General features: G+C 38.3%; 2 protein-coding genes across 2 annotated transcripts; one reads left to right on the forward strand and one right to left on the reverse strand.

Moving 5' to 3' along the window:
* Positions 1 to 299: 299 nt before the first annotated feature.
* Positions 300 to 10,671, reverse strand: LOC113165997 (aminopeptidase Ey-like). The gene is made up of 21 exons (XM_026365861.1): positions 10,359 to 10,671; positions 9,319 to 9,625; positions 7,949 to 8,106; positions 7,608 to 7,699; positions 6,817 to 6,943; positions 5,782 to 5,936; positions 5,415 to 5,528; positions 5,142 to 5,285; positions 4,855 to 4,920; positions 4,452 to 4,517; positions 4,167 to 4,339; positions 3,992 to 4,068; positions 3,049 to 3,179; positions 2,850 to 2,905; positions 2,445 to 2,592; positions 2,234 to 2,325; positions 1,628 to 1,735; positions 1,367 to 1,534; positions 1,114 to 1,254; positions 577 to 658; positions 300 to 455 (listed from the first exon to the last, which is right to left on the reverse strand). Exons 1-21 carry the CDS (start codon positions 10,669 to 10,671, stop codon positions 300 to 302), a joined length of 2,874 nt encoding a protein of 957 aa, XP_026221646.1.
* A 5,640-nt stretch (positions 10,672 to 16,311) lies between these two features.
* On the forward strand, positions 16,312 to 20,107 carry dnaaf4 (dynein axonemal assembly factor 4). The gene is made up of 9 exons (XM_026366013.1): positions 16,312 to 16,562; positions 17,147 to 17,294; positions 17,439 to 17,572; positions 17,655 to 17,850; positions 17,941 to 18,086; positions 18,400 to 18,509; positions 18,584 to 18,737; positions 19,237 to 19,342; positions 19,541 to 20,107. Exons 1-9 carry the CDS (start codon positions 16,440 to 16,442, stop codon positions 19,657 to 19,659), a joined length of 1,236 nt encoding a protein of 411 aa, XP_026221798.1. The 5' UTR covers positions 16,312 to 16,439; the 3' UTR covers positions 19,660 to 20,107.
* The last annotated feature ends 5,708 nt before the right edge of the window (positions 20,108 to 25,815 follow it).

Here is a 25,815-nt window from a genome sequence, read left to right on the forward strand (position 1 = left end):
TGGACTTATCCAGGATCATCATTACACCACGGCGCCTTACTGAAATTTTACACAATACAACTAAGTGGGCTCACAGTGGATAGCAGAAATGTCAACTGAATCTCATATATACATATATGAATCCAATGAATAAATGGATCTAAAGTACACTGTAATTTTCCAGCAAAACTCAGGTACAAAAAAACATTTTTTTTCTTAAAAATATACAAACTACCTGTGTCAAGCAGAAGATTTGTTTAAATTAAAAAAATAACATTAAATTAAATTACAAGTGAATAAAGAGCTGGTGCAAAGCCTCATTAGGGTTTAGCTTCATCCAAAAACCAGTTTAGAACATTCTCCTTGTTCTTTTCAATCCATTTAATGTTGCCGATGGTTCTCTCAATGGACTGCTCCACTGCCATTGTACCAGAACCGAAACCAACATCAGCATTGTCGGCCTTGAACTGCTCCAGCTGTCACAACAAACAAAACACACATACAACTTAATTCCCTGTTTGAGGAACAGCAAGTCAGATGACAACAAATCTCATACAGGCAGAAAATAGAAAGTATTATAGCACAAACTAATCTAACCTGGTCGAGCTCAAATTGGGTGGAAAAGCGTTTGGTGACTCCGTTGATGAGGTTGGAGAAAGAGAATGATCCACCACCATACCTGTGAGTGACAAAAGACATGATGAAAAATGGATCTTGCCGTTATAATGTGCTAATAAGAAATGGACTGTCAACTGTAAAATGATATGTATTAGAATTATTTGGTGTATATAGTGTATTTATTGTGATTCAGTACTCTGTTCCATCATTCATGGAATATCTCTAAAGAGTTTTTGACAGGATGCAAGAGAACAACACCAGTGATGGAATGTATGTTGTATACACAATGAGATATACCCAGGTCCAAAGCTCTGAAAAGTCTGAATGACTGCGACCATGCTTGGTCAATAAATATGTCAAGTATTCCTAACACACCTGGCATTTAGAACAGCCTGCTACTTGTACCCTATGGAAAAATAGGCTATCATGTTTCCGACATCAAACTCCAACTGACTCATCTTGTCTAATGTTTCATGGCAATGCAGTGATATACGCAACCAAACGTGTTTGACTCACTCAGTGAAAATGTATGACCACCGAGCCCGGACAAAGTCCCACGCCAGAGGCTGTCCAACCACATTGTTAGCTATGTAGACGATGGTGGAGGTGGCATCCTGCTTTCGGATCAAGGTGGGATTCAGAGTGTACTCTAGGTACCTACAGGGCACAAGCATAACAGTGAGCAAGATTTCCTGTATGCACATGTAATTGTCGGTTACATGCTGTCACTTGCTGACTAACAGTAAAAGTAAACTCTATGTGAGCAGACCTGTTGAGCAGCCATGGTTGCTTGGTGCAGGCCAGGGCAGAGCGGAGTTTGTCAGCTTCAATGGCAATGGTGGCATTAAGAAACTGTGACCAAGCAAAATCCCACTCTACAGCACCACCTGCTGCAATGGCATTACAGTATATGGTGGAGCGCAGGTTGGGGTGGATCCTAAGGAAAGATGGCATCTTTCAATGAAAATTGATCCTGAAAATGACTAAGCAGTGGAAATAAGTAACATATTAGGATGATGTGTATACTCACGGATTGATATTTGTGGTCCTCCATTGTTCGAACCATGTTGTGGCCAGAGTTTGGCATTCCTCAAGGCCTGTTCTGCAAGCCAGGCTGATAGCGTTTACCTGATTATACCTGGATCATCAAGTACCAGCGAGGAAAGGGAGCATTTGCAGGGAGAAACAGTAAAAAGACATTAGTATAGTACAACTGGTGGTCAGTCTTTTGGTCTGTGTAACGTTTTTAGTACATTTCATGATACGTAATGGAGCTATTTCATTAACTACTGTATTTATAAAACACAATATCAGAGAGGCCATAATTTCTGCAATGTTACTGGTAGAGAAAAATACAAAAAAGTAACGCACCATACTTTTATGAACCTAACAGCACTGAGTAAAATCCACACAGTGGAACAAATTGATTTAGATCATGTGAAGGATGGGCTTTTAGTTGACTTTTAAAAAAATAGCTTGAATGTCATCTTATGACTAAGATGATTTAAAGAAATGGGATCAAGATGTTTTACATGTAATGTTGTTTTTAAAAATTGATTCAGGTTTAGTTTAAGAGATCCCTATTATGTTGAATTGGGTTTAATCAAACAGTAGCTCCATAATGCTGTTTGCTCACTGGTCCATGTGTTTATCGGGTACTTTGCTCCAGTTGTCAGTCATCGTCTTGTAGTAATCAAACAAAGGGGTGACCTGTTTCCTCAGATAATCCTAAAAACAGAAGTAAGGCAATAAAAGAATTCTAAGAACATTATCATTTTTAAACAAACTTATTCGTGTTATGGTTTTGAGATTTTTCTGATGACACATTTGACTTGAAGAAATGATACCTGCATGGGACCATAAACTTCAGTGCGGTCAAACATTAAGTAGAAGAAGTCCAGGTTGTTCAGGGTTGACTGCCAGGGCATATATTCTCTCTCACGGATCAGGTACTTTGTAGTATTGAGGGCCAGCACTGTAGAGATGATCTGTGCTCTTTGGAAAAGAATGGGACACTTAATTATTGGTGATAACGATATAGAACTTTTAATACCTGTTGAGTTTTTATACCAGTGCTGTGTAATATCTAACTTATTTTACAAAATGTTTTTAGTGATGTAACACCAATTATGTTGCTACCTGGGTTCCTCGGCTTCACTGAAGGTAACAAACTGCTTAAAAGTATTTGACTAATCATCATCTGTATCATGGTTTATGTAGTGTGTAATTCTGTACTGTACTGCAGAACATACCTGGCAAGGTTAAAGGCATCATCCACCAACTGAGCTCTGTTTATTACTGGAATAAGCTTGAAAAAAGGAACAATATCCCTGTTACTACTAATGAAACAGCCACCACTATAAAGAGGTTTGTTCAGAAACAGCAGAATGCACAGGTCTGTTCTATTTCCCACATTTTGCTGACACCATGAATCATACAGCTGCATCATACCTCATGATTAGTGCTTTGAACACTTAGGAGTCTGTCCCAGTTACCCTCGTCATAATTAACTCTGTAATAACCCACAACATCAAGGTTTGCCAGCACCCAGTCCGCTGATGCCTTCATCGCATCAATAGTGGCTAGAGAAAAAAAGGAGATCAGAGTTAGACATTACAGTAAAGCACAAGATCAAGGTTGCCGATGAGAAAATAGCTCCTACTAATATGAACACGCTGATTGTTGCATAGTGAGGGTACTGCCCTGTGCTGTGCTCTACAGTACGTCACAGTTTTTTTGTAAAAGTGGAACATGTGAACCAACAAAAGAAGCTTTTTTTGATGGCAGCAAAGTGCTACTTAGTGGTGGGAATAGGAATTTGAGATTTAGGGTTAAATTCTAAAAGCACTAGATGTAAAAGTGAATGTTAAGCGGGAAAGAGAAAATAAATCCAAACACAAATACTGGGACGCTTGTCAACCAAGGAGCTCTGTGGAAGATGGATAAGATCCAAGGACACTCGTGTGCAATGGAAACATTTTAAAAGCAAGCTTATAGCAGATAATTAGTCAGAATTAGTCAGAAAGAGCGGATTTCTTGGCCTGCTGAACAATTCAAATTCAATTCAACAAGCATTTTGACAACCTGTCAGAGAATGAGAAGCTTGGCATTCCAAATAGTATTTTCTGAAATCTTTTCCGGTTATTTCAGGTGGGGGATTGTTTTTACTTGTCAGGAGACCTGACTGAATGGCTGGAAAAGTGAAAATTCTCTATGCATTCATTTTTTATTTTTTCATTGTTGATTAGTCAAATCCTGAAATGTTGGATGTTTGAGTTCTTTGTTACTTGCACTGGCTTAAAATCTACAGTAAAGCTAAAGTGCTTTATTTTAAATTAATGAGCTAAAGCAAACATAAATTCACTGTGTTATTGTTAGTGTCTGTATATTTTACCTGATTTATCCTTCAACCACTGTAGGTCCTGAGTCTTTCCAGTCTTCATCCACCTGATTGGAACAATCCATTCATAGCTGTAGGAAAAGAGTAACCGGCTTCAGTAGTATTAAAGACAAACACGTAGTTCTAGCTCGAGGAAAGAATTAAAGAAGGATGTATGCATATACTGTACTTGAAGGGAGATGGTGTTGTGATTTCAGAATTTGGATCTAAGAGAAAGTGCTTCTGAGATATGACTCCAGTTGTAGTATCTATGGTAACCACAGGAAAGCCCATCTGCAGCACCCAGGTGTTCATGATGTTATGAACAGTGTCAGGAAGATCAGTTTTACTAGCAATGACAGCCTGTAAAATCAATAGAAGAAGACACATTTTAATAGCAGCACACAGTGTGATGGAACGTATTGGAGATGTGATTAAAACATTAGCTTAATGTTCATAATAAAAGAAAACATGCCGTTTGAAGATGGTTCCATAAGTCTGTGTAGACTGCATTCCCAAATGCAAATTCAGCCAAGTAGGTCTGGACAGAACGGACAGAAAGAACAGACAAAGAGTGAGAGGTTTTACAAATGATGCCTGGGTTACGCTGGTCAAACTTTAGGCAAAACATTTGTAGTTTCACTCACAGCCCAGTTGTTTTATGCTCTGCTTATTAAATACATTTATTGATTACTGGCTCTCCTACCATATTTGAAGAAGGTCCATCTGCTGAAAGGAAAAACCCTTTATAATTCTCCTTTTTTTACAGTTATCCTACTCACTGTGCCTGTCACTAACATTAATTAACGTTAATTTGCCAAGTGGACCTATATAACCTCTCCCAACGGTGTACAACTGTTTACTGGTAATGTCCTTACCTGGAGTCCCATTGTGAAGACGTCTTCAGTTAGGAAATCTGACAACATTCTGAGAACAGACGCTCCCTTAGGATGAGCAAAGAAATTCACAATCAGTTGTGGCAACAGGGTTTAGGAGATATGTAAAAAAAAATTAAATAGTCCAAAATACAGTCCAAAAAAACAGTCAAAGAGCTGTTTGAGGGTTTTAGGGCTCAGGGTTACGTATAGGGATTTAGTTGTGATAGTTCAGGCTAAGGGGCTGGACAATACTTTATAGAAAGACATCCATGTGTGACTGAAGTTACCTTGCTGTATGAAATGGCATCAAACAGCTCACTGATCTGTGCTGGTTTTTGGATGTCGTCTTCATTAGAGGTCAAAGGGTGAGAAGATGCCAAGGCATCAATGGCAAACACCCTATGTACATCACTGAGAACAATGAGGTCTTTCTGTTATGAGACAGACAAGACAGGATGCTTAAAACTCCAGCAGTCACCATCACCATCATCCTACATGACACTATTTAGGTTAGACTTAAGCTGATTGGGTGAAGCCATGTGACAGGGGGAAGTCCTTACCACATTCCAGTCAGGTTCAGCCTCGTGTGCTCCCAAGTACTCAACATAGGACGCAAAGCCTTCGTTCAGCCACAAGTCATTCCACCACCTCAGGGTTACCAGATTACCAAACCACTAGTAGGACAGCACAGAGTAAGGTGTAAATGTAATGTCAGCTCTATAACTCTTGAGGAGTCTTCAGTACTTGACATGAATGATTTTCAGGTCAGCTCCTCCATACTCGACTGTGTACTCAACTTTTTAGGGGAAACTATATTCTTCAGTTTTCATTTTTTCTCAAAACAATGAAAGAGTGTATTAAAACATCCAGTGGGAGCCCAAAACAATGACAACTATGTAACAGACATACACAATGTTAGAACCTAACCATGTGAGCCAGTTCATGAGCGATGATTGTAGCGATCCTCTCCTTATTGGAGCTGGAGGAGTATGCTTCATCATAGAGCAGTGCTGTCTCTCTGTATGTAATCAGACCCCAGTTCTCCATGGCTCCAGCATTAAAATCTGGTAGAGCAATCTGATCTGCATTAGGAAAGAAAACATTTGTGGTTACCCACTGCTTCAAGAGTGAGCTGACCAAACTTAAGTATTAACTGCACAAGTTTTAAAAGATTATGTCGATTATCACCTAGAAATTTAGTGGTTTTGTGAACTCTCTAACAGCATCATATAATGTACTGTGTGGAATGGTCAACAAAGACAAATGTTTACAACTGTCATAAAAGTCTGCAATCAGTCTAGTTATCAACTTTATCAGTTAATAATTGATACAGTATATTTCCCAAAGCCCTGTTATAAAAAATGAGAGATTTGTTGCAGATAAGTCTTGATAGGGACAAAACTGATTAGAACAGTGTGTGATAAGCTGTTCAAAAAGCCTGACACAGCTGTTTTATTGTTTTTGGGGTTGATCATAAAAACCATATGATGGCAATAAACATGTGAGCGGAACGGAGCCGCTAGACAAAAGGCAGGTGTACAGTCCTGAAAGTTAAAACATGGGGCAGTGAAAGGAGAGTATTCAGGCAACACAAGTGACACACTTAAAGATGCATCCTACAAATTATGAAAATAAAGTTATACCTTAGAGAAACAAGTGTGTCTTTTTGTACAATTAATAGTGTATAATTGTGTTACAGTGTCCCTCAGGTTTTTCTACTAAATTCAATAGATTTTGTTTATTGGAAAAATAAATTCAGTCACAGTCGGAAAACAAATATTAAAAAGTAAGGGAATCATAGTCTCAGATTAAAAAAAATAAAACTTTTCACTACTTTTTAACTACTTGAAATGAATGAATTTGAAAATAATGAACAGTTAAAGCTTTAGCTAAACTAAATAGAAAGAAAACATTTAAAAAAAATCATAAAACTTCAATCTTAGAGAGTCATGTGTGACTTACCAGATTTGGGCAGAGGGTAGCTGGAATTGTAATATTTCTCAAAGAACTTCAGGATGGGTCCAGTTTTATTAAGGGCATACTCTCCTTGGTCAGCAGCAATAGCAGACTTCCGGGCAAAGATGCGGATCTAAACCCAAGTCACACAATAAAAACACATCATACAATCATAAACATTCCTGTTCACTTGAATCTCATTATAATCTCTGTGGTTTTAAATTGACATCATCCCTTCACTTGCTTTAAAATTAAAGCTAGTGTATGTCTTTTTAATTTAAATAATATATGAAATTTTACTGTCATAATTTATGTTTGTAAAATAAGGAGTCCAGCTTGCGGTCATGGATTGGTTTACTTTAGTCCAAACATCATAAGTGATGTGTGCCAGGATGTGTGACTTTAAACAACTACTAGGATTAGGTTCACAGACCAACTGCTAATTTAATAACTAAGTTATTGCAGTATTGTCGTGGGTGGATCATGAGAAAATGGGTCCCTGGGGACAGGTATGTAAGAGGTCTGCTAGGAGACCCACAATTACTAAAATTGGTGTGGCAAGCAATTCTTGCTTGCAAAGTAAGACCTAATTTAAACACACATGTGCTCAGTTATGTGGCCTGTAAACATTTAAATGTGAAGCTTTAGGCATCATTCCTTTAGCTTCTTTATTTGCAAGACACTTTATTTACCTAGCTAGTCTGCTAGTTTACACCATGCTTAGTTAAACAACAAGCTACTGTAACACCTGAGCACAAAACTGATTTAGAAATTTAAAAAAACAAAGAAGTAATTACCAGAAGTTGGTCGGTGGTGTTACTGATGAAGTCAAAGTCGCAGACAATAAATGCTAGAAGGTAGGTGGACATTTTCTTAGTTGGCTCAAAAACTGTCATTCGTAAATCCTGGCCAGCAATGGTGACATTGGTTGATTCTGTAGAAAAGAAAATGCATGTATTGAAGCATCTTTTTAGGTTGATTATATTATATTATACGTTTACCAAGACTAAACTGGTTCAAACTTTCACATTTCAAACATTTCTGTCCAAAGTCTTAGAACATCCTAAACACTTGAGTCCAGCGTTCCTTATACATTCAGATGAGTTTTTATGAAAGTATCATTCCTTCCAACAATCACCATAGTATGACCAACCTTTTTCCTCAGCGTTGGAGAGCGCTATGGTTCCATGGTCATGGATCAGAGTGATGTAGAAAACTGCTTTCATAGCTGGTTCGTCAAAACAGGGGAACGCTTTTCTGGCATCTGTTGGCTGCATCTGAGTAGTAGCAACAATCCTGAAAGGAAATAGATGTATGCCATTTGCATTTTTATTTATCAAGAATATAAAATAATCCCTCAGAGAAACTTCACAAAATCAATTTCATCTTATTTCCAGTATTTCATGAAAGACGCAAAGTAAATAAAACTGCTGGCCTAGCTCTATCAAAAACCTAATTCAGTTTCCGAAGGCTCAAAAAAAGAAAATGTCTAGACTAAGTTTAATAAATCCTGCCGATGTCTAGCAATGTTAACATAAAATCCCCTTTTAATGTTTTCCTGTGAGGTTGCAGGAGAAGGAACGGAAACAAAAAGAGGGGATGTTGTACTAAAATTATATCCATTTAGTGTGATTCTTTAGTTTGAAGCTTTATAATATATCCAGATAATCTAGTAGGAAACATCTTTTGGAAAGATCTCTCAAGGTTCAGAGTGGTGAGTTTCTTTAAATAAAACTTCTTTTCAGGGCTCTTTAGTGAATGCTGGGTACTGAAGCTAGTATTCTACCAGTAATTATTGCTACAGCTCCTCCTCGGACCAGCTCCTGCTATGTTTACCAGCTCTTGTTCACCTTCCCTCTTCAGAAGCTCTTTAGGGATCACTTTGCTTTTTCGTTTGCCGGTTCGTTTTTTCATTGATTGTTATCTTCCTGCTCTGCAGTGCTGTTTTTTTCTTGTTGTTGTTCATTGTCACGCCAAATTCTTACTCTCCTGCCGTTGCAGTGACCCATAGTTTCTTTCTTTGGCTTTATTGCGTTTTGCTCTAGCTGTGACTTTTTGTTTTGTATCTTTTTGTAAATTATCATTCTTGCTCTTGACTCATGGTGTCTCATCAAGCTTCCACATCTGGGTTCCCCTCGTGTGCTAGCTTGTAACAATTATTAAGCAGAGCAATTATTTAATGCGATTCATGTGACCCAGCATGCACCTAAAAACTTGGAGTTGTTCAATTTGTTTTGTGATGTTAGTTAACTTTCAACTTATTTGGTTGAGTGAGATTAATGAACTGTGAGACTGTTCCTCTAAAACAAATTTCATGGGTGCACTCCAGGAAATACCAAAATGGCAAAAACAAACAAACAAAAAAACCCACTAAACTCAGTTCTCATTCATTCATCATTCATCCTACTAGAATTTATCAGGTTCTGATCAACATCAGCACCTCACATCTACAATATAATATTGAGTATTATGTTTCAATGTGTACAATGTGACACTAAATGCACATACTTCGTCACTCCATCCTCTTTGTATTCGCTCCTATAGAAGCCTCCCAGATCATCAGCCAGCTCTCCGGTGAATTTAGTAGAGAGTTGGTACCTGTTGCCACTGGTCAGTTTACCATTGAGCTGCACAACCAGGTATTGGGTCACAGGCTGTAGCCAGGCAGACTTGATTGTGGGAACATTGACAGCATCATTGACAGGTGTGAGCCTCACGCCGAGTGTCTTCTCAGAATCGCTGTAGTTCAGCTTATGGGAGTGGATAATGATCAGGTCAGTGTCCTCAACACACTCAAATTCCACAGTGGATTCACCTGAGACAGAATCAAAAATGGGATCATCAGTTATAAGAAACCTTTAATAGGAAATTTTCAGACTGCAGTAACTGACAAGAATGATGAGTAGTGGAAATCTGATTTCCAGCTTTAAAGAATGAAATTTCTTCTTACGTGTACAGATTGAATCTTGAGTGGTTCATTAAAATGAAGAACTGTTCAAACACCCATTCTCAGTATTATCTGTGGATTACTTTTCTTAGTTTTAATTTAAAAAAAAACACATAATTCACATTTTGGATATTAAAAAAGCAAAAATGTATTTTGCTGATAATCACATATTTCCAAATTCGGTGATTCGAAATTTCTCCTTTCTTTAACTCTACTTCTTAAACTAAATTAAACATTTTAAATTCAATAAAGATGCATAGACCACCAAACTAAAACAAGGGCATTTTACACATCTCACGCCACATCTCTCTCTGCTCGAATAACCTCGAAATGTAGCCCAGACAAGTTGGAAAACAAGTGAGTAACACCCTGTGTTGAGACTGTGCAGAAACTGCTTTTTAAGTTTAAGAGTGAAGTGGTAACCTGAATTTGATTGTGTGGTCTTTATATTGGAAAATAAATGTTCATATTTCCTCTACAAAACCTGCTGCTGGTTTTAATTCTTGATGTAGAAGGGGATGAATACAACTACTTGCTATGAACAACAACTCACCGACTCCACAGGATCAGTAATGAGTATTACAGTATTACAAAGCCTTACCTTCAAAGATGTAGAGTTTAGTTGTTGGATCTGGAGTGAGATGTGGCCGCAGGGTTACATAATAGTTCAACGGCACCAAGCTCTTGGGCAGCCGATACTTGTCCCAAAGTTCACTGGATGGGGTAGATGTAGGTGCAGGTGTAACAGTCGGTTTGGTTGTTAATCCTCCATCCGTTGGTAAGACCTGATTATTATTTTTAGCCTTCTCCTGTGAGTAAACTACAGACAGAGCTATGATAGTAGCCAGGGCACCTGCACACAGAACAATACCCACTATCCCGACAGCTTTACTGATGTAGAAACCTTTCCCCATGTTGATTGTCTGTGTTGGAGCCCCACACTGAGACAGTGTATGCAAGAGTGGAAGGACAGCTTCTATATGTAGCCAAGGGTACCAGCTTCCTCCCATTCACTATATCAGGTTATACATTAACCGTTAGATTGTAAAAACACACCTCACCTGTGGAAGAATCGTGTGTGACTCCTCCTTTGAGGTGATGCTTGTTCTGGTGAGATGTTTTAGTGCAAAGTTCAAGCAACGTGAGTTCAACTGACCTCTACAAGACAATGGTGTTTAGGTTTCTACAGGAGGAACAAAAATGAGACCTCCAGACATATGGCTTTGGGGTCATGACTGACCTCTCCAATCCCTACAGCGTATCCACTAGACCTCGAGAAGAACAGATATTCTGGGGCTTGGTTTGAAAGGTTTCTAGATGTTGGTCAACTGCGTGTGAAATAAAACTCAAATGAAACACACACTACCGTTTGCAGATACAGTACCACAAATGGCTTCACAGTAAATGATTGGTAATGTCAGCCACTCAGCTCAAAATCTTTGATTTCTCCTCTGAATTGCTGTAGTTTGTTCTCTTGACTGGTCAGTTACTTTTCTGTCATGTTCACGTTTGTGAAAATTCATAGGGTTTAACATATTTCAGGAGATGACAAACCCACTGAACGCTCTTCTTTGTGGATAGTTAAACATTAAGATTCACAGCTTAAATTCAGAAATATTATATTTAATGCTGCAACACAAGAAAGTTGGGACATAGTCATGTGTTACGTCGCCTTTCCGTGTGACACTGCTTAATTGTTTGGGGATTGAGATGCTAACTGTAGTACTTTTCATGATGCTTCATACATTTACAGTAGGAGACAGATATGGACTGCAGACAGGACAGTCAAGCTCACGTACTCTGTCTATGCAGAACAAGGCATGACGTTGTCCTCCTGAAATATCCACTGACTTCTCAGGAAAAACAGTTTTCAAAAATGTGTAATCAATAATAAATAAGTCCTTGACACACTGACGTTCCCCCACACCATCACAAATGCTGACTTTTGTACCTTCCACAATCTGGATGGTCTTATTTCTTTTTTTGCTGTGTACAACCAGACATTCGTTTTCCCCCAAAACAAGCTAAAACATGGACTTCTCAATAGAACACATTTCCACTATTTATCAGCAATGATCCAGATAACTCATATCAATGCAGTTGATTTGAGTTATCTGTGCAATGGTGCCTGAGGGCTCAAAGGTCACAATTCAACAGTGGTTTCCTCTCTTGGCCTTTAAGCATTAAGATTTCCCTGAATATTTTCACAAGATTAAGTTCTATAAATGGCGAAAGACCTAAATTGTGACTGTAACATCTGTGAAGAGCACCACAGACCAAAAATAGCAGTCATACAGCATATGCTTTAAAAAGTAAAGGTGCAGTGGCACTTAAATTTGCTCATCATTCTACACATCTTTTTTATTTTGCTCCAAGCTTTGCTTGAATCTGATTGAACACTGGCCTGTGAAATCTTGACGTTCTCCACTGTTCAGTTGGTGGTGCTGATCTCAAATCCGGGAAATGATAGTTTACAGTAAAATTCTCTTTCATAGCTTGCATAATTGCAGTGACCATAATCCAGGCAGTAAAGATGGTGCAACGAGTGTGACAGTGACAGAGGTTAATGACAGCCAAATCCCTCATAAACCCTGTTTCATCTACAACTTAGAGAACTGCAGCTGTTAGCAAGCAATGTTTAAAAAGCAGCTAACTGCCTATTTCCAATCCCAAACCATGGCTGACTGTGTCATCATCCATGCTTGCTTCTACTGAATGTAATTGGTGATGTCATGTGTCATGATGCTGCAGGTTATGTGTGAAGAAAAAGTTGTGGAGCTTTTTCTTTGTGGTGGGTGCTGACTACACTGAAGCCACCTAATGTAGCATGATGGACCAGAGGTGTAATGCTGGACACCGGAAACTTCTTAATTTGCAGTTTGTGTTTGAACTGTTCTCTTTCCTCAAAGATCCATCAAATCTTTATTAGCCAATTTGATCTTTTATCACATTTATTTTAAGGCATGTGCTTCTTGTATGACTGAAAAAACATATTAGACATTCCTGCTGTCTCTGCTTTGTTAAGAACTGTCAGTTTGCCAACATTAAACTGCCCACAGCATCAAATTAAATATTATTTAAAATATAATTCAATTCAATTTTATTTGTATAGCGCATATTTACAATTGACATTGTCGCAAAGCAGCTTTACACAACCAAAGTAACTATGGAAGTTTACATGAACAGTGAATGTGAATGAATCATAATAATCAGATTGACCCTGATGAGCAAACCGAGGGCGACGGTGGCAAGAAAAACTCCCTGAGAAGGCAACAGGAAGAAACCTTGAGAGGAACCAGACTCAACAGGGAACCCATCCTCATATGGGTGATTACATGCTGTGTAGGCAGCAGGCAGTCCAGTATAATAGTTAATGTCTTTAAGTTAATGTGGAGTCCAGTTAGGTATTGGAGGCTCTGGTAGACTTTTTCCAGTCCTGGACATTCGAGCGTTGAGTCGAGACCTCAGAGAAACAGCTGCTGAGGTCCGCTGAGGCCAAGACCGTCTTCATGGTAGCTTGGAACCAATGTATATTTAGAATAGTGCAGCAGGGACTCCGGCAGGACTAACTGTGACAGCCTAACTAAAAGGAGATCCAGAAGGAAACACAGACATGAGGGCTCCCTGGGATGTAGAGCAACCAATCACTTCACCATCAACAAACCTGAGTGATCAATGAGAGTGGGGAAGACATCATCTAAACATACCAGTTCACAATAATGCTCTACATCCATGAGTCTTTCCCTAAGGCAAATCTACTTACAAAAATGATTGACTAAATTAATAGGTTTTTACCCTAGACTCAAAGCCTAGACTGAGACTGTGTCTGAGTCCTGAACGCTAAAATACACTGTTTCCTTAGCATGTATTTAAACTTGAGTTAAGAATTGGTAGTGGTACTGTACTTCTACTTTTCTAGGCAATTACTTGCACTTAAAAACTGAGATTGTGTACTTCTACCACCTCTGGATACATGTCTTAATGATGAAATATAGAAGAACTGCTTAGTAACTATGATGTGTCACTAGTAACTAAGTATTAAGTCAGGAGTAGTGAATGAGTCGTAAGCTCTTAAAAGCAACAGTCATCAGTTTGTAGTTTTCCATGAATTCCACTCTCTGGTGGTGAAGAGGCAAAAGCATGAAGGGCTTGAGTTGAGTCTTCCATCCTGTAGTTAAAGTTCAACAGAAGGGCACCATAATCCGACCATTTTATGAATGTCATTGTATAGCCACACAGCTGTAAAGCACAGTCATCATGAGTGGGAAAAGAGAGGAGTTATAAAATGTGAAATCCATTTGCAGCCATTAACCCTTCAGTGTACTGCAGCTATCTGTAAGTGATGGTATATTGCATCTGCTAGTTTGGCATTAATTAAGTTTACACACTCTTCTTGTAATGGGACAGATTCTCCTTATATCCCTGTTGTATAGTTTAGCATACATTCATTTAAAATGTGTTTTGAATTTTTTTTAACACCCACACACACCACACACACACACACACAAACACACACACACACACACACACACACACACACACACACACACACACACACACAGTCATGTGTCACTCTGTGTTACCATGTTATACTGGTTTGAATGCACAATAACAAATTCTTACCTTGTTTACCTTCTATGTTCTACAGTATCACTTCTACTGATGTGAAAATGAGAAACATACTGGAGTCAGGTGGAGTCCATTGTCCATTTCAGGCCTTAAGAGACAATGGTGTACATATTAAAATGTGCAGAACTTTTTAGTGAGAAAGATATGGAAATGCTAAATGTGTTGTAAAGCTAAGAATGTGGGTATGCTCCCTGTTATCTCATGTTAACACAGACTACATCATTAAAAGTCTACCAAGAACGATATGTCCAACTCAACAAAGGGTTTAATAGTTTTATAAGTTGATGTTAAGGATCATGATAAGATGTTAGCGACTTGGACTTTATTATGTGACTAAGTCAATAAACTACCACTGTGGCTGTTGTGTTACAACCACTGGCTTTGTGTTTATCACTTTAACGCTGATTGTCAGGTCAAAGTAAAGACATTAAATAGTTTATTATAGACTGTGTAAAAATGGAAACTTTATTTGGTACCATGACGTGTGGTGATACAGTATTATGTAATGTACACCCTTTGCGATTAGGAACATTTTACAACAACATTTTCCATTAACAAGGGTTCACATCCCCTCAGTTGACATCACCTCCTCTAAGGAAGACTGTAAGGGTCATTATAAGTTTACTAAAGAGATATTAAATGAAGAGCGGATCATAAGGTTTCTCGTGAAAACCCTGTTTTGTAAAATTACGTCATTCCTATTTAACTAAATTGCAATCATAAATATATTTTTGTATGGAACATAGCAACCCCATTACATTTTCCTTATAATAGCGAGAAAGTGGTGACAATTAATGTAAATGACAAGTTGCAAATATGCTGATATCAATAAAATGTACCCAGACAACAGATTTTTGTGCAAAAAAACAATCTGATGTGTAACATGCTGCTTTCTTTACACAAAAATATCTGATCTTGCAGTACAATATAATTTTTGACCACAATGTAATTAAAATGTGTTGATTTAGAGACTCTAAACACTCTTTCTCTAAACACACACCCTAAATCTATCTAGAACTGACTCAGCTGGTTACTGTGGGATTTAACCTGAACAATAAGCTGCTGGATCAGTAAACATAAATAATTTCAAAAATAATTTCCAACCATGGAAACATTTGTTTTACCTGGTTTAAACAAGTGCCTAGTCTGGCTTGTAGTCCACAGGTATATCAAAAACAAGTAATATCGTACATCTGCTCTTGATTGCCAACAGTGCCTTGGTTTGCTAGACAACTTTATCAGAGAGTCAGGACTGCTAAGTTGTCCACAATCATTATCATCAAGTTACCAGAGTGGTTATACAGGGGCCTCTGGAGGCTGGATGGGGAATAACAAGGACAAGAACACTTATGTAGTGAAGTTGTCATTTTAACGTTCGGATCGTTGGTTTTCTATATCATTTTTATACAATTATTCTCTGTAAGGTCTTAAACCTTGAACACTGTAAAGTGCCCTGAGATTACTACTGTTGTGATTTGGTGCTTTATAAATAAAATCAAATAGAATTTAATTGAATAGTGCTGGAGCTGCTTAAATCTACTTAACATGTTTAGGATGTAGTAACTAAAGCTTATCATCGTACAATGTTTTTATGGACTATTTCAGTGTAAAATTGAATACAGTCTTGTTCTTTCATGAACAAGTGTCCTGTCCAAAAATGACAATTGCCCCCATTGTTGTTATGCCGTTTCCTATTATTGCTTTACTTTCACAAAAATAACACCTACGTAAATCTAAATGAGAGTTTAGATTAATACTGTACACGTTTTACAACTTTAAGTGCTGTAACAACTCATTTCAAGCCGGAGCAATTGTATTCCTTAAATCCCCCTTTAACCCAAGAGTGGAACCCGTTTGAACTCTCAATCCAGATTTTTCTGATTACCGTGAAGGCAACATGTTGCCTCTGTAGTCGCCATGGCAACAGGACGCAGCGCGGCAGCGGTAGCGGATGTAACGTCCCGTGTTGAAGCCTGTTGTAAGTCTCAGACGCTTGTTTTAAACCTAACTTCACCGATATTTGGACACCGAGTGGCCTTGGTTTGTATAGAACATGCCTCTACTGGTGACAGACTACTCGTGGACACAGACAGACTCGACGGTTTACATAAATGTGCCTTTAAAAGGAGCGAAAGTTGGGAAAGTGGACATTCTGTCTACAGACGAATACGTCAAGGTATGTTGGTGCCACACAGTCCCTGGACACTTCAACGCATCCCTAAACAACATACGAGGATGTAACATAAGCTCAGTTAATGGCACTGTGTTCTCAGTTGCTCACTTTTTCTGTCATTCCTTAGATTTGTTCACACGTTTAATCAACGCTAAATGCATATCTGGGATCCTACTTCCGTTTTTTCAAAATAAGACGTTTTTACAACCCTAACTTAAGGCTAAATCATTTTTATTTTGAAAATCCCTATCTGCTGATTTTTTTGTTAAACTCAAATTTCCTGAAATCATTTCACATGACTGTAGCTTTCCCACATCTCTATGTTATTTATTGTGCTTAGATATGTTTTGGCTTGCTCTGTTGTTGTTGCTGTTGTTATTGTGTGTGTTTGTGTTTTGTCTTTTATCATGAAGCACTTCATGGAGCCTGGAAAAGCAATGTATAAATTAACTTTACTTACTGTACATGCTGGACTAATCAGCATATACATACAGTGATAGAGGTCTTAACAGATAAAGAAAGGAGTTTTTTGTACAGCTCCATACAGTAATTTATCCATGAAACGTTTTCTTCTTTGTTTTCTGCAGGTCCATTTTCCACCATATCTATTTGAAGCCTTCCTGTTTGAACCAGTTGATGATGACAAAAGCACAGCAAAGGTTGGAAATGGAGTCGTACTGATCAGTTTGCCAAAAAGGACAAATAAAGAGTGGGACCATCTGATGATAAGTACAAGTAAGAGCATCTAGTTTAGTCTAATCACCAAACTCCTTAATCACAGGCAAACTCTACACTAGTCTTATTCTATATATACCGTATGTTTCCACAAGCTTGATTAGAAATATCATTACAGACCAATAGATTTCAGTGTGTTTTCAGATGATAAAGAGAAAAAGAAGGTGATCAGACAGCAGGCTCTACTGAAATACCAGGACAAGCTGACGTCAGAGTCAAGATCCAAGGCAGAAAAAAAGCATGCAGAGAAAAAATATGCATTGGAGACAATGATGAAGGTAACATAACCGAAATTCACATTACCAAGACTCTGGAATATGAATATGAATAACACTTCATAGAATGTTTACTTGATCATAGCTTGAAAAGGAAGAAAGAGACACCATCCAGAAAATGAAAGACACTGAGCGGGAGAAAACCACAGCAGAGCTGGCAGCTTGGCAGCTGAACCAGAAACAAAAAGCAGAAGTAGAAACCAGAGTTAAGCTCCAGAGGCAGAGGAGTCGTCAAACCCAAATAAAAGCTGTGACAGAGGAGCAGGAAAATCAATGTTCAGGTGAAGGAAATGTCTGTCAGTAGTTTCTTGTGTGCTAAACTAGTTTATGATTTGGTTTTGGCATGTTAATGGACATGTTCCTGTGTGTAGATCAAAGAGGCAAAAGTGAAGCAAACTGCAAGAAAAAACAAGTGGTCCTACCTGCTCCAAGACTCACTGGAAACATTCAAGTCACTTTTACCCCAAGGGTTTTCCCAACAGCTCTCAGAGAATCCAGAGTGCAAGAGGAGGAAGAGGTGAGAACTGTTCACCTGATTATCTCTGTCAACCCCTGGGAATCAGCCCCTTACTGTAAAGTTCACTCATATTGTCTTGAAAAATTGTGTTGTGATCTGCATGTTGTGCTGCTGATAACATCACTACCTCCATTTAAAAAAAAAACCCTGATAATGATCTGCACTCATATAGCACTTTTCTACCTAACTCATGCTCAAAGTGCTTTTACACTGCTTCTCATTCACACAAACACACACACACACACACACTACTATGCTAGTTTATGACTTGAATTAACACTAAGTTTGCACTATTTGTATTTTAACCGACCAGTGGCTCAAAAAGCAGGCTGAAGCTAGGCATGCAGTAAATGCTGACACTGAAGAACTCAAGGACCTCAAGGAAGAGCACAGGAACCCTGACTGGTTAAAGGATAAAGGGGAGTAAGTAAAATCTGCTCTCAAAAGTACTGAGCTGCTTATTCGTCTGGAATCACTAAACTGACTTTTTCTTACAGCAAATATTTTGCGACTGGGGACTACCTGAGTGCAGTGAACGCCTATAATCTGGCTGTCAGGCTCAACAGAAAGATCCCAGCACTGTATTCAAACCGGGCAGCATGTCACCTGAAATTAGGAAATTTTCACAAGGCCATTGAGGATTCCTCTCAGGTTTGTACTATCTGTGTGTTTTATATAATCTGTCTCTGTCATAGCAGTGTGGCATAGTGGTTAACGCTCCTGCCTCACAGAAGAAGGACCAGGGGTCAAATGCGATGGTTGGGTCATTTTTGTGTGATGTTTGCTTTTCTGGCTCTAGGGGGAGCCACAAAAGTGCAAGAACTCTGATGAAACTCCTCAAGTGATCACACTGACTCCCAATTTATAGACATGTGGATCCTGCTGTGACAGCACTACTATGTTAGAAAGTTTTTAAAAAGCAGCTAACTTAGCTCACTGTGAGACAATGTAAGGTGCAGTGATTAAAACTAAAGTATAAAAAGAGCCCAAGCTCTGGCTCCTGACATCCTGCCAGAGGAGCCCAAAGGTTTTGAAATTCCTATATAGATAGGTAACTGCATCTAGATCCATCAGGCAACTGGACACCACAATTGATGGACATAATAAATATGGATTTTATTTAATTTTATCTGCCCATATGTTTCTGCAGGCACTTGACCTGTTAACTCCGCCAGTTGCAGCCAATGCAGCTGCTAGAGCCAGAGCCAGTGTCCGCAGAGGGTCTGCTTTCTGCCAGCTGCAGCTCTATGCAGAAGGTTTGAATCTCTTGTGGACTGTTTTCGATTTGGTTACACAACAATTTTACTATGCAATCTTCAATCTTAGTCAGAATAACAAAGCACTTAGCACCAACTCATTCAGACTTGTGTTTAAAGACAGAATGGTAGAGAATTAATTTGTCACTTCCATGTTTTTCAAAATGATCACTCTGTTTCCTTTTCACGTTTTCTCAGGGCTACAAGACTACCACGCTGCTCTCAAGATTGAACCTCACAATATAGCGCTGCAGGCAGACATAGAGAAAATAAGAGACATTATTCAAGGAACTACAGCTGACCCTGACACACAGTGACACAGAAAACATACTGTAGAGATTATTTATAGCTGAATATTATACGTTTAGTTAGAGCTGTTTATGCAGAGGTTACCCAGAGACTGCTGCATTTCAGTAACCAGATAGTCAAATTCTATGTTAAACCCTTCTGTGGCCAGTGACTACAACATGTGTTGTAGTATCAGGATCTGCTGTGATCACATTTGCACTGCCTACAATGAAAATAACAGCCTAGCAGAAATTGGACATGGAAATAAAAATAAAAGAAATAGAAGAAATAGCGTTAGTAGTATCGTTAGACATTGACTTGGGAAGAAGGGAATTATGCTAAAGGTCTAATCTGTAATGCTAATATTCAAGTACGTGTTTAATTGGAAAAGAACTATTTTTCCCAAAAAAGTTGGCACGCTGTGTGAAATGTTGTGTTAATGCAATGTAATCACCTACAAATAAACCTTCATTTGTTTAAAAGTCATAAAAATCAGTATTGAACCTGAATTGTATTGGTTGTTAAAAAAAAATTGTTAATTATGAATTTGGCTCCAGCAACATGTTTAATAAAGTTTGGAACAAAACCTGAACAAAGGCGTGTAAAACTAAAATAAATGTATTATTATTTATTATTAATTTATTAGATTTTGTGGGGTATAGGTTGGATAATAAAGATGGGTTAATTTTACAACTCTGTGAGTGAGAAACCGCCTTTAAAAAAAAAAAAAAAAAAAAAAGATTTACGCACTATGTTTTTGTTGGGCCTCAGTTAACTTTGATTCCAGCATGCATTCGCTGTTTCAATAAGCTTCTGCAATGTCAACATTTGTTCCTGTCCAGAGTTGCAGTAATTTTTCACCAGGATCTTGTTATGAAGGTGGAAGAGTAGTTACCCTGATGCATCCATCACTCTGGAGCAGGGCAAATCTGGACTCATCAGACCACATGACTTTCTTTACAGTTCTTAACCCAGTTTTAGTAGTTTCATTAATCTCCTTTCTTTACTTGATTCATGTCAATAATTTGACCCTTCAGAAACGGATTAGAATCTTTTCCATGACCACAGGATGTGTGTTCAGACATGGTTGTTTAGGAAAAGAGAAGCTATTCACTGCATCAGTTAGAGTTAAATAACTTGTTACCAGCTGAAATAATAATCCACGCAGTAATTATCCAATGGGAGGCTCTTATCTATTTGCTTAGTTAAATCCAGGTGGTGACTTTTTTTATTTTTTCTAAATAAAAACTACCCAAACTTATACCATACACACAGTGTCTGCTCCCCAACTACCTAAATAATTTATATCAAACACCAACACAAGAGGAGTGATTCATAAAAACGTGATACTAATAAAGACGACTCCTTTCTCAGAACAAAATAAAAACAATCAAAAGTGGACTGTTAAATATCTGATCTCTCATCTAAATCCCTGTTAGTGAATGATTTGATAATTGACCATCAAATAGACTTATTCTATCTTCCTGAAACTTGGCTGCAGCAGGATGAATATGTCCGTCTGAATGAGTCGACCCCCCAAGTCATGTTAATTATCATGTTCCTAACAGCATAGTTCTGAAGAATCTTTGCAGGATTTAGAGTACATCAATTTACAGAAACAGCACTGGTAAAGGTCACTAACAATCTTCTATTATCAACATCAGTCAATGGACTACTCTCTATACTCGTCATGTTAGATCTTAGTGCTGCATTCAACACTATAGATCACAACATTTTATTACACAGACTGGAACATGTCATTGGAATCAAAGGAACAGCACTAGGAGTGGTTTAATTCATATGTAGCTGATTCTAGTTTGTACATGTTAATGATCAGTTTTCCATGCACACAAAGGTTCTGTGCTTGGATCCATTTTACTCTCTACATGCCACCATTAGGTAATATTATTAGGAAACACTCTAACATTTCCATTGCTATGCAGATTATACCCACCTATACTTATCTATGAAACCAAAGGAAACTAATCAAACTTCAAGCATGCTAAAAAGACATAAAGGCCTTTCTCTCTCTGCAGATTTATGCAGGTATTCTCGGCCTTGGAGCTGTACATCTCCAGAGTGCAGTTACTGGGCCTACTAACTTGCTCAGTGTTCTTGCTGCTTTTTGTTGTTTTTTGTTGCCTGCTGTTCATTTCTCTGTCCTCCTCGTTTTTTTTATTCTCTCCACTGTTGCTTTCTCAAATGGGATTGTTGGGTTTTCTATATAATTCTTATACAATTATACTCTGTATGGTCCTAAGCCTTACAGAAGTAAAGTGCCTTGAGATGACTTCTGTAGTTGAATTGACTTGAATTGAATTGAATTGAATTGAATCTAACCCCTCCTGATGTTAGGTTATTATTCTGTTTAGATTAGGTTGACTCACTAATCGTCATCAGTTTACTCTGCTAACTCTACAGTATAGGATTGTGTTAATGTCATATTTAGGAGGATTTACAAATTTCTGCTTTGTAAACATAGACTTTTTTATGCAGTGACTCTTAAGTGCAAATTGAGGTCAACTGATTAGACCGTTAGTGCGTCAGGACCCAGTGTCCTTGGGGCATTGTAAGGCCAGACTGAGTTTCCAGACAATCCTGGAAAGGTTGTTTGGTGTTTCTTTCGCATCTGACACAGCTGCAGCTGTTGTTTGTACCACTTTTCCTAGCCTTTTGAAATTCCTTTAAAATGACATAATACAGACTCATAACTCAAAACCAAGCATACAAGCTTTAAAATGTGGCTGCACAGAAAAGATTTTTAGTCAGAGCACTGATCCAAGAAGATCAGAACTCCAATCCTGTGTGACTGTGAAGTAGCACTTGAAGACCTCGACCACACACCCTGCCCTCTGTCAGCGCACATAATTGAAATCTGTAAACACCCTGCAAAGCCGCTTTTCTTATTTTCTTCTTCGACCAATTTTCAAGTTTTTTCCTAATCTCCTAATCAAATGTGCCAAACGCTACCCAAAGAATTACAAACGATTCAAATTCAGCGTCAAAAGAATGGCATCATTAAGAGGCTTTGATTTGTAGTGGAGCTGCATTGTGGCAGGGCAGTTAGAGTGAATGATTGTCAGTGAATGACTTCTCTAGCATTTTAAAAGATAAACACGATTCCGGCCTTGTGCATAGACGAGCGAGAGAGCTGAAGTGTTATTACAAAAGATTAATGCAAGTGCTTGGAAATGAAGCAAACAGAGCTGCATACAAGGTTCTGCTGGGAACTCATTGGGCGACTCAGCTGTGATAAGAGGTTTAGTGGTACATTTTCATTACATTTTAGTCTGGTCTAGAGCAGGATGCACAGCACAAACTGGTTTTCTCTTGCTTTTACTCCCTGTGTTTCTGCTTATTTGGCCTATCAGGACTGTAATTGTTTTCATGTATTCTAATGACTAAAGTTCTTTGTTAGTGATATCTTATGTCACTTTTATATAAAGCGACTTACAAGGGTACAAGGTAAAGGGAGTAAGTGTAAGAAAGTCTTAGGTAGGACAGTTTAGATTTTTGGATGACCAACTGTCATCTGTGTGTATTTTTAATTGAAGTTTGGTGCCCTCACCAAACAAATCAGCATTTCCTGCATGATTACGTATTTTCCATTTTCCTATTTTCCTTCCTCCCTATTTTTCAGATGGCACAGGTTCTGTGATCTAGAATGACAGTGTCAACATGCATGAGGCCTGTGTTCGTAATAGTACACACAATGCTATTAGTTCCCTGTTTGTCATCATATTGACCCCAGTGTTCATGGTATGTTTTTTGGAAATGTATACATACACGGGGGCTCAGTGCCTCTCTCAGTGTATGTGGGAGGGATCAGGCCTCTTTGCTTTATTGTGTGAGTTCTCTTTGATTGGCAGGTGGTCAGCCGCCCTCCTGGCTGGGTGCTGGAGCTGACTGACCAGTAGCATATGGAGGCCTTTTTCCCTGCACGCTGACCGCGACACACACTGCTGTTTGAAGACACTGCTCCCGAAACCATTTATCACACCAGAACAAAGGCAGTAAAAACTCCCCGAGCTCACACACACACACACACACACACACACACACACACACACACACACACACACACACTACACACAATAGTGGGGTTTCTGTCACTTCAGGGGAATCTATATATCTTAACCCTACTTTCTAGTGGCTCAACCCTTACCTTAATACACTTACCTTAATGGGAAAAAGTGAACCCCCTCACTGTAACTGTGAAAACAGTTACTGTGCACTACTGCTCCGTTTAGGGTCACTTAGATATTTTATTGTTTTCCAAGGAAATACAAATAAAATCTAAATACAAAATTCTTTTATATTCTTTTATAATAATATTTTTATACGGATTAGAATCTTTTCCATGACCACAGGATGTGTGCAAAAGAGCAGAACATGCTGACATTGTCAGAGTTAGAAATAATGATTATAATGGAAATGATGACTGTGTTCCTAAAACTTTCCCTTCATCAAAAACAAAACACCTTTTGCAACAATTACAGCCTGACATACCTTAAGCATTCTAGCTGCCAATTTTGATTCCTCAAGGTCCTTCCACTCTGTACAAATCTCCTATTATACCACCTCCAAAGCACCCAGACCATCACGCTGCCTCCACCAGGCTTGACTTAAGCACTGTTCTAGCATCTAGCACCTCAAACTTGGACTCATCTCACACCTTCCTCCAGTCTTCCAGTGTCCAATGTCTTTGTTTTTTAACCCATCTCAGTCTTTTGTTTAGCTATTCTTCCATGAAGTCCAGCATCCTGAAGTTTCCTCTTCACTGTTGATGCTGACACTGGTGTTTGACAGGTACTATATATAACCATATACACACCTACATACAAACATGTGGACAGCTTTCTTCATGAAGACACACAGTGTCATAATAATAAATAATAATAATAAAAACCAACTCTTACAATAGCACTATTCAAATAAACTCTATCTATAAAGTAAGTCTTAACCCTGACACATCTAAGATTGACTAAAATCCTCCAACTGCCAAAATGTTCTCACTCCGATCAACCCTCACACAGTGTTTAGTCACACAAATACACACACACACAGAGCAGTTTTTCAGCTCATTAGGCAGAGGGTTGCGTGTCTAATCAGGTTTTGTATGGATGGTACAGGGTCATTATGATCTAATTTACCTTTAGTGGTTATTCAGCTGGGCACAAAGGAAGGGGAGAGGAAGGAGGAGGAAGAAGGGAGGATGGTCTAGATTGGAGGGAACTTGCACAGCTTGTTTTTTCTTTACATGGACAAGACAACAACCTTTTTTGTCCATGTCATATGTTCTTTATAGTTTTCTTTGTGAAACAGTGTTTTGTGATCCAAGTAAAAAAGTTGTTACCCTGGCAAAGTACAGAAGACCAGATTAGCGCTCACAGTAAAATGGTCAATATTAGCTTCTCATAGGGTTAAGTACAACAAGTTTCTAAACAAATTTAGACTGAGGTGGGGGATTTCATCCAGCCATTTAGCTTCAATCTGCAAAGAGAGTCAATTCTAATGCTTTGGAGGAAGAGTTCAGAGTGATGTCCCCATGCAATTCAATTCAATTCAAATATATTTGTATAGTAAGGTAGGTACAACAGGTAGCAAAATTCATGAAGTCCTTTCTCAATCAGCAGCCATCCCCTGCTAAATACTATACTTTTACAGAACAATTTTCAAATGCTAATAAACCTTGTTCAAAATGGTTAAATACAACATAAACAGAATTCAATTTAATTCTGTTTTTCATATGGCATCAAATGACAACAAAGGTCATCTCAGAAGACGCTTTACAGTGTACGGTTTACTAAATATAACTGTATACAGAACGATATAGAAAACACAACAAACCCACTTGAGCAGCAGCTGAATTATTTATTTATTTATTGTTTGTTTGTTTTTGGTTGGTTGGACATTAGAGATTAACTGTGTGAGAAATGCTGACTGTGTGAAGAGTTTCAAGTAAAGTCAACAGTAGTTTCAGTATTCACCAACACAACTATAATGTAAAAACCTAGTTTTTCATGTCCTTTTTTATTCTGTCTGAATGGATATCACCCTTTACATGATTGTTACAATAGACCTGGGACAGAGAGGTGTTGTAATCAGTTTATGGCACACAGACACACCTAGTTCTCTTAAGTTCTTTATGTACTGTAATTTGACTTTCTTTGTTGTTGTCATTA

Source organism: Anabas testudineus, chromosome 6, assembly GCF_900324465.2.
Source record: "Anabas testudineus chromosome 6, fAnaTes1.2, whole genome shotgun sequence".
In the NCBI taxonomy this organism is placed as follows: Eukaryota; Metazoa; Chordata; class Actinopteri; order Anabantiformes; family Anabantidae; genus Anabas; species Anabas testudineus.

What these genes read in the sequence shown, in the direction of transcription:
- LOC113165997 (XM_026365861.1), bottom strand. Translation starts at nt 10,671, where the DNA reads ATGGGGAAAGGTTTCTACATCAGTAAAGCTGTCGGGATAGTGGGTATT. An exon ending in CTACCCTCTGCCCAAATCTG is followed by an intron (nt 5,937 to 6,816) that starts GTAAGTCACACA and finishes TTCCTAATGCAG; the next exon opens with ATCAGATTGCTCTACCAGAT. An exon ending in TTCAAAGCACTAATCATGAG is followed by an intron (nt 2,906 to 3,048) that starts GTATGATGCAGC and finishes CCTTTTTTCAAG; the next exon opens with CTTATTCCAGTAATAAACAG.
- dnaaf4 (XM_026366013.1), top strand. Translation starts at nt 16,440, where the DNA reads ATGCCTCTACTGGTGACAGACTACTCGTGGACACAGACAGACTCGACG. An exon ending in GAGTGCAAGAGGAGGAAGAG is followed by an intron (nt 18,087 to 18,399) that starts GTGAGAACTGTT and finishes TTAACCGACCAG; the next exon opens with TGGCTCAAAAAGCAGGCTGA. An exon ending in GCTGCAGCTCTATGCAGAAG is followed by an intron (nt 19,343 to 19,540) that starts GTTTGAATCTCT and finishes ACGTTTTCTCAG; the next exon opens with GGCTACAAGACTACCACGCT.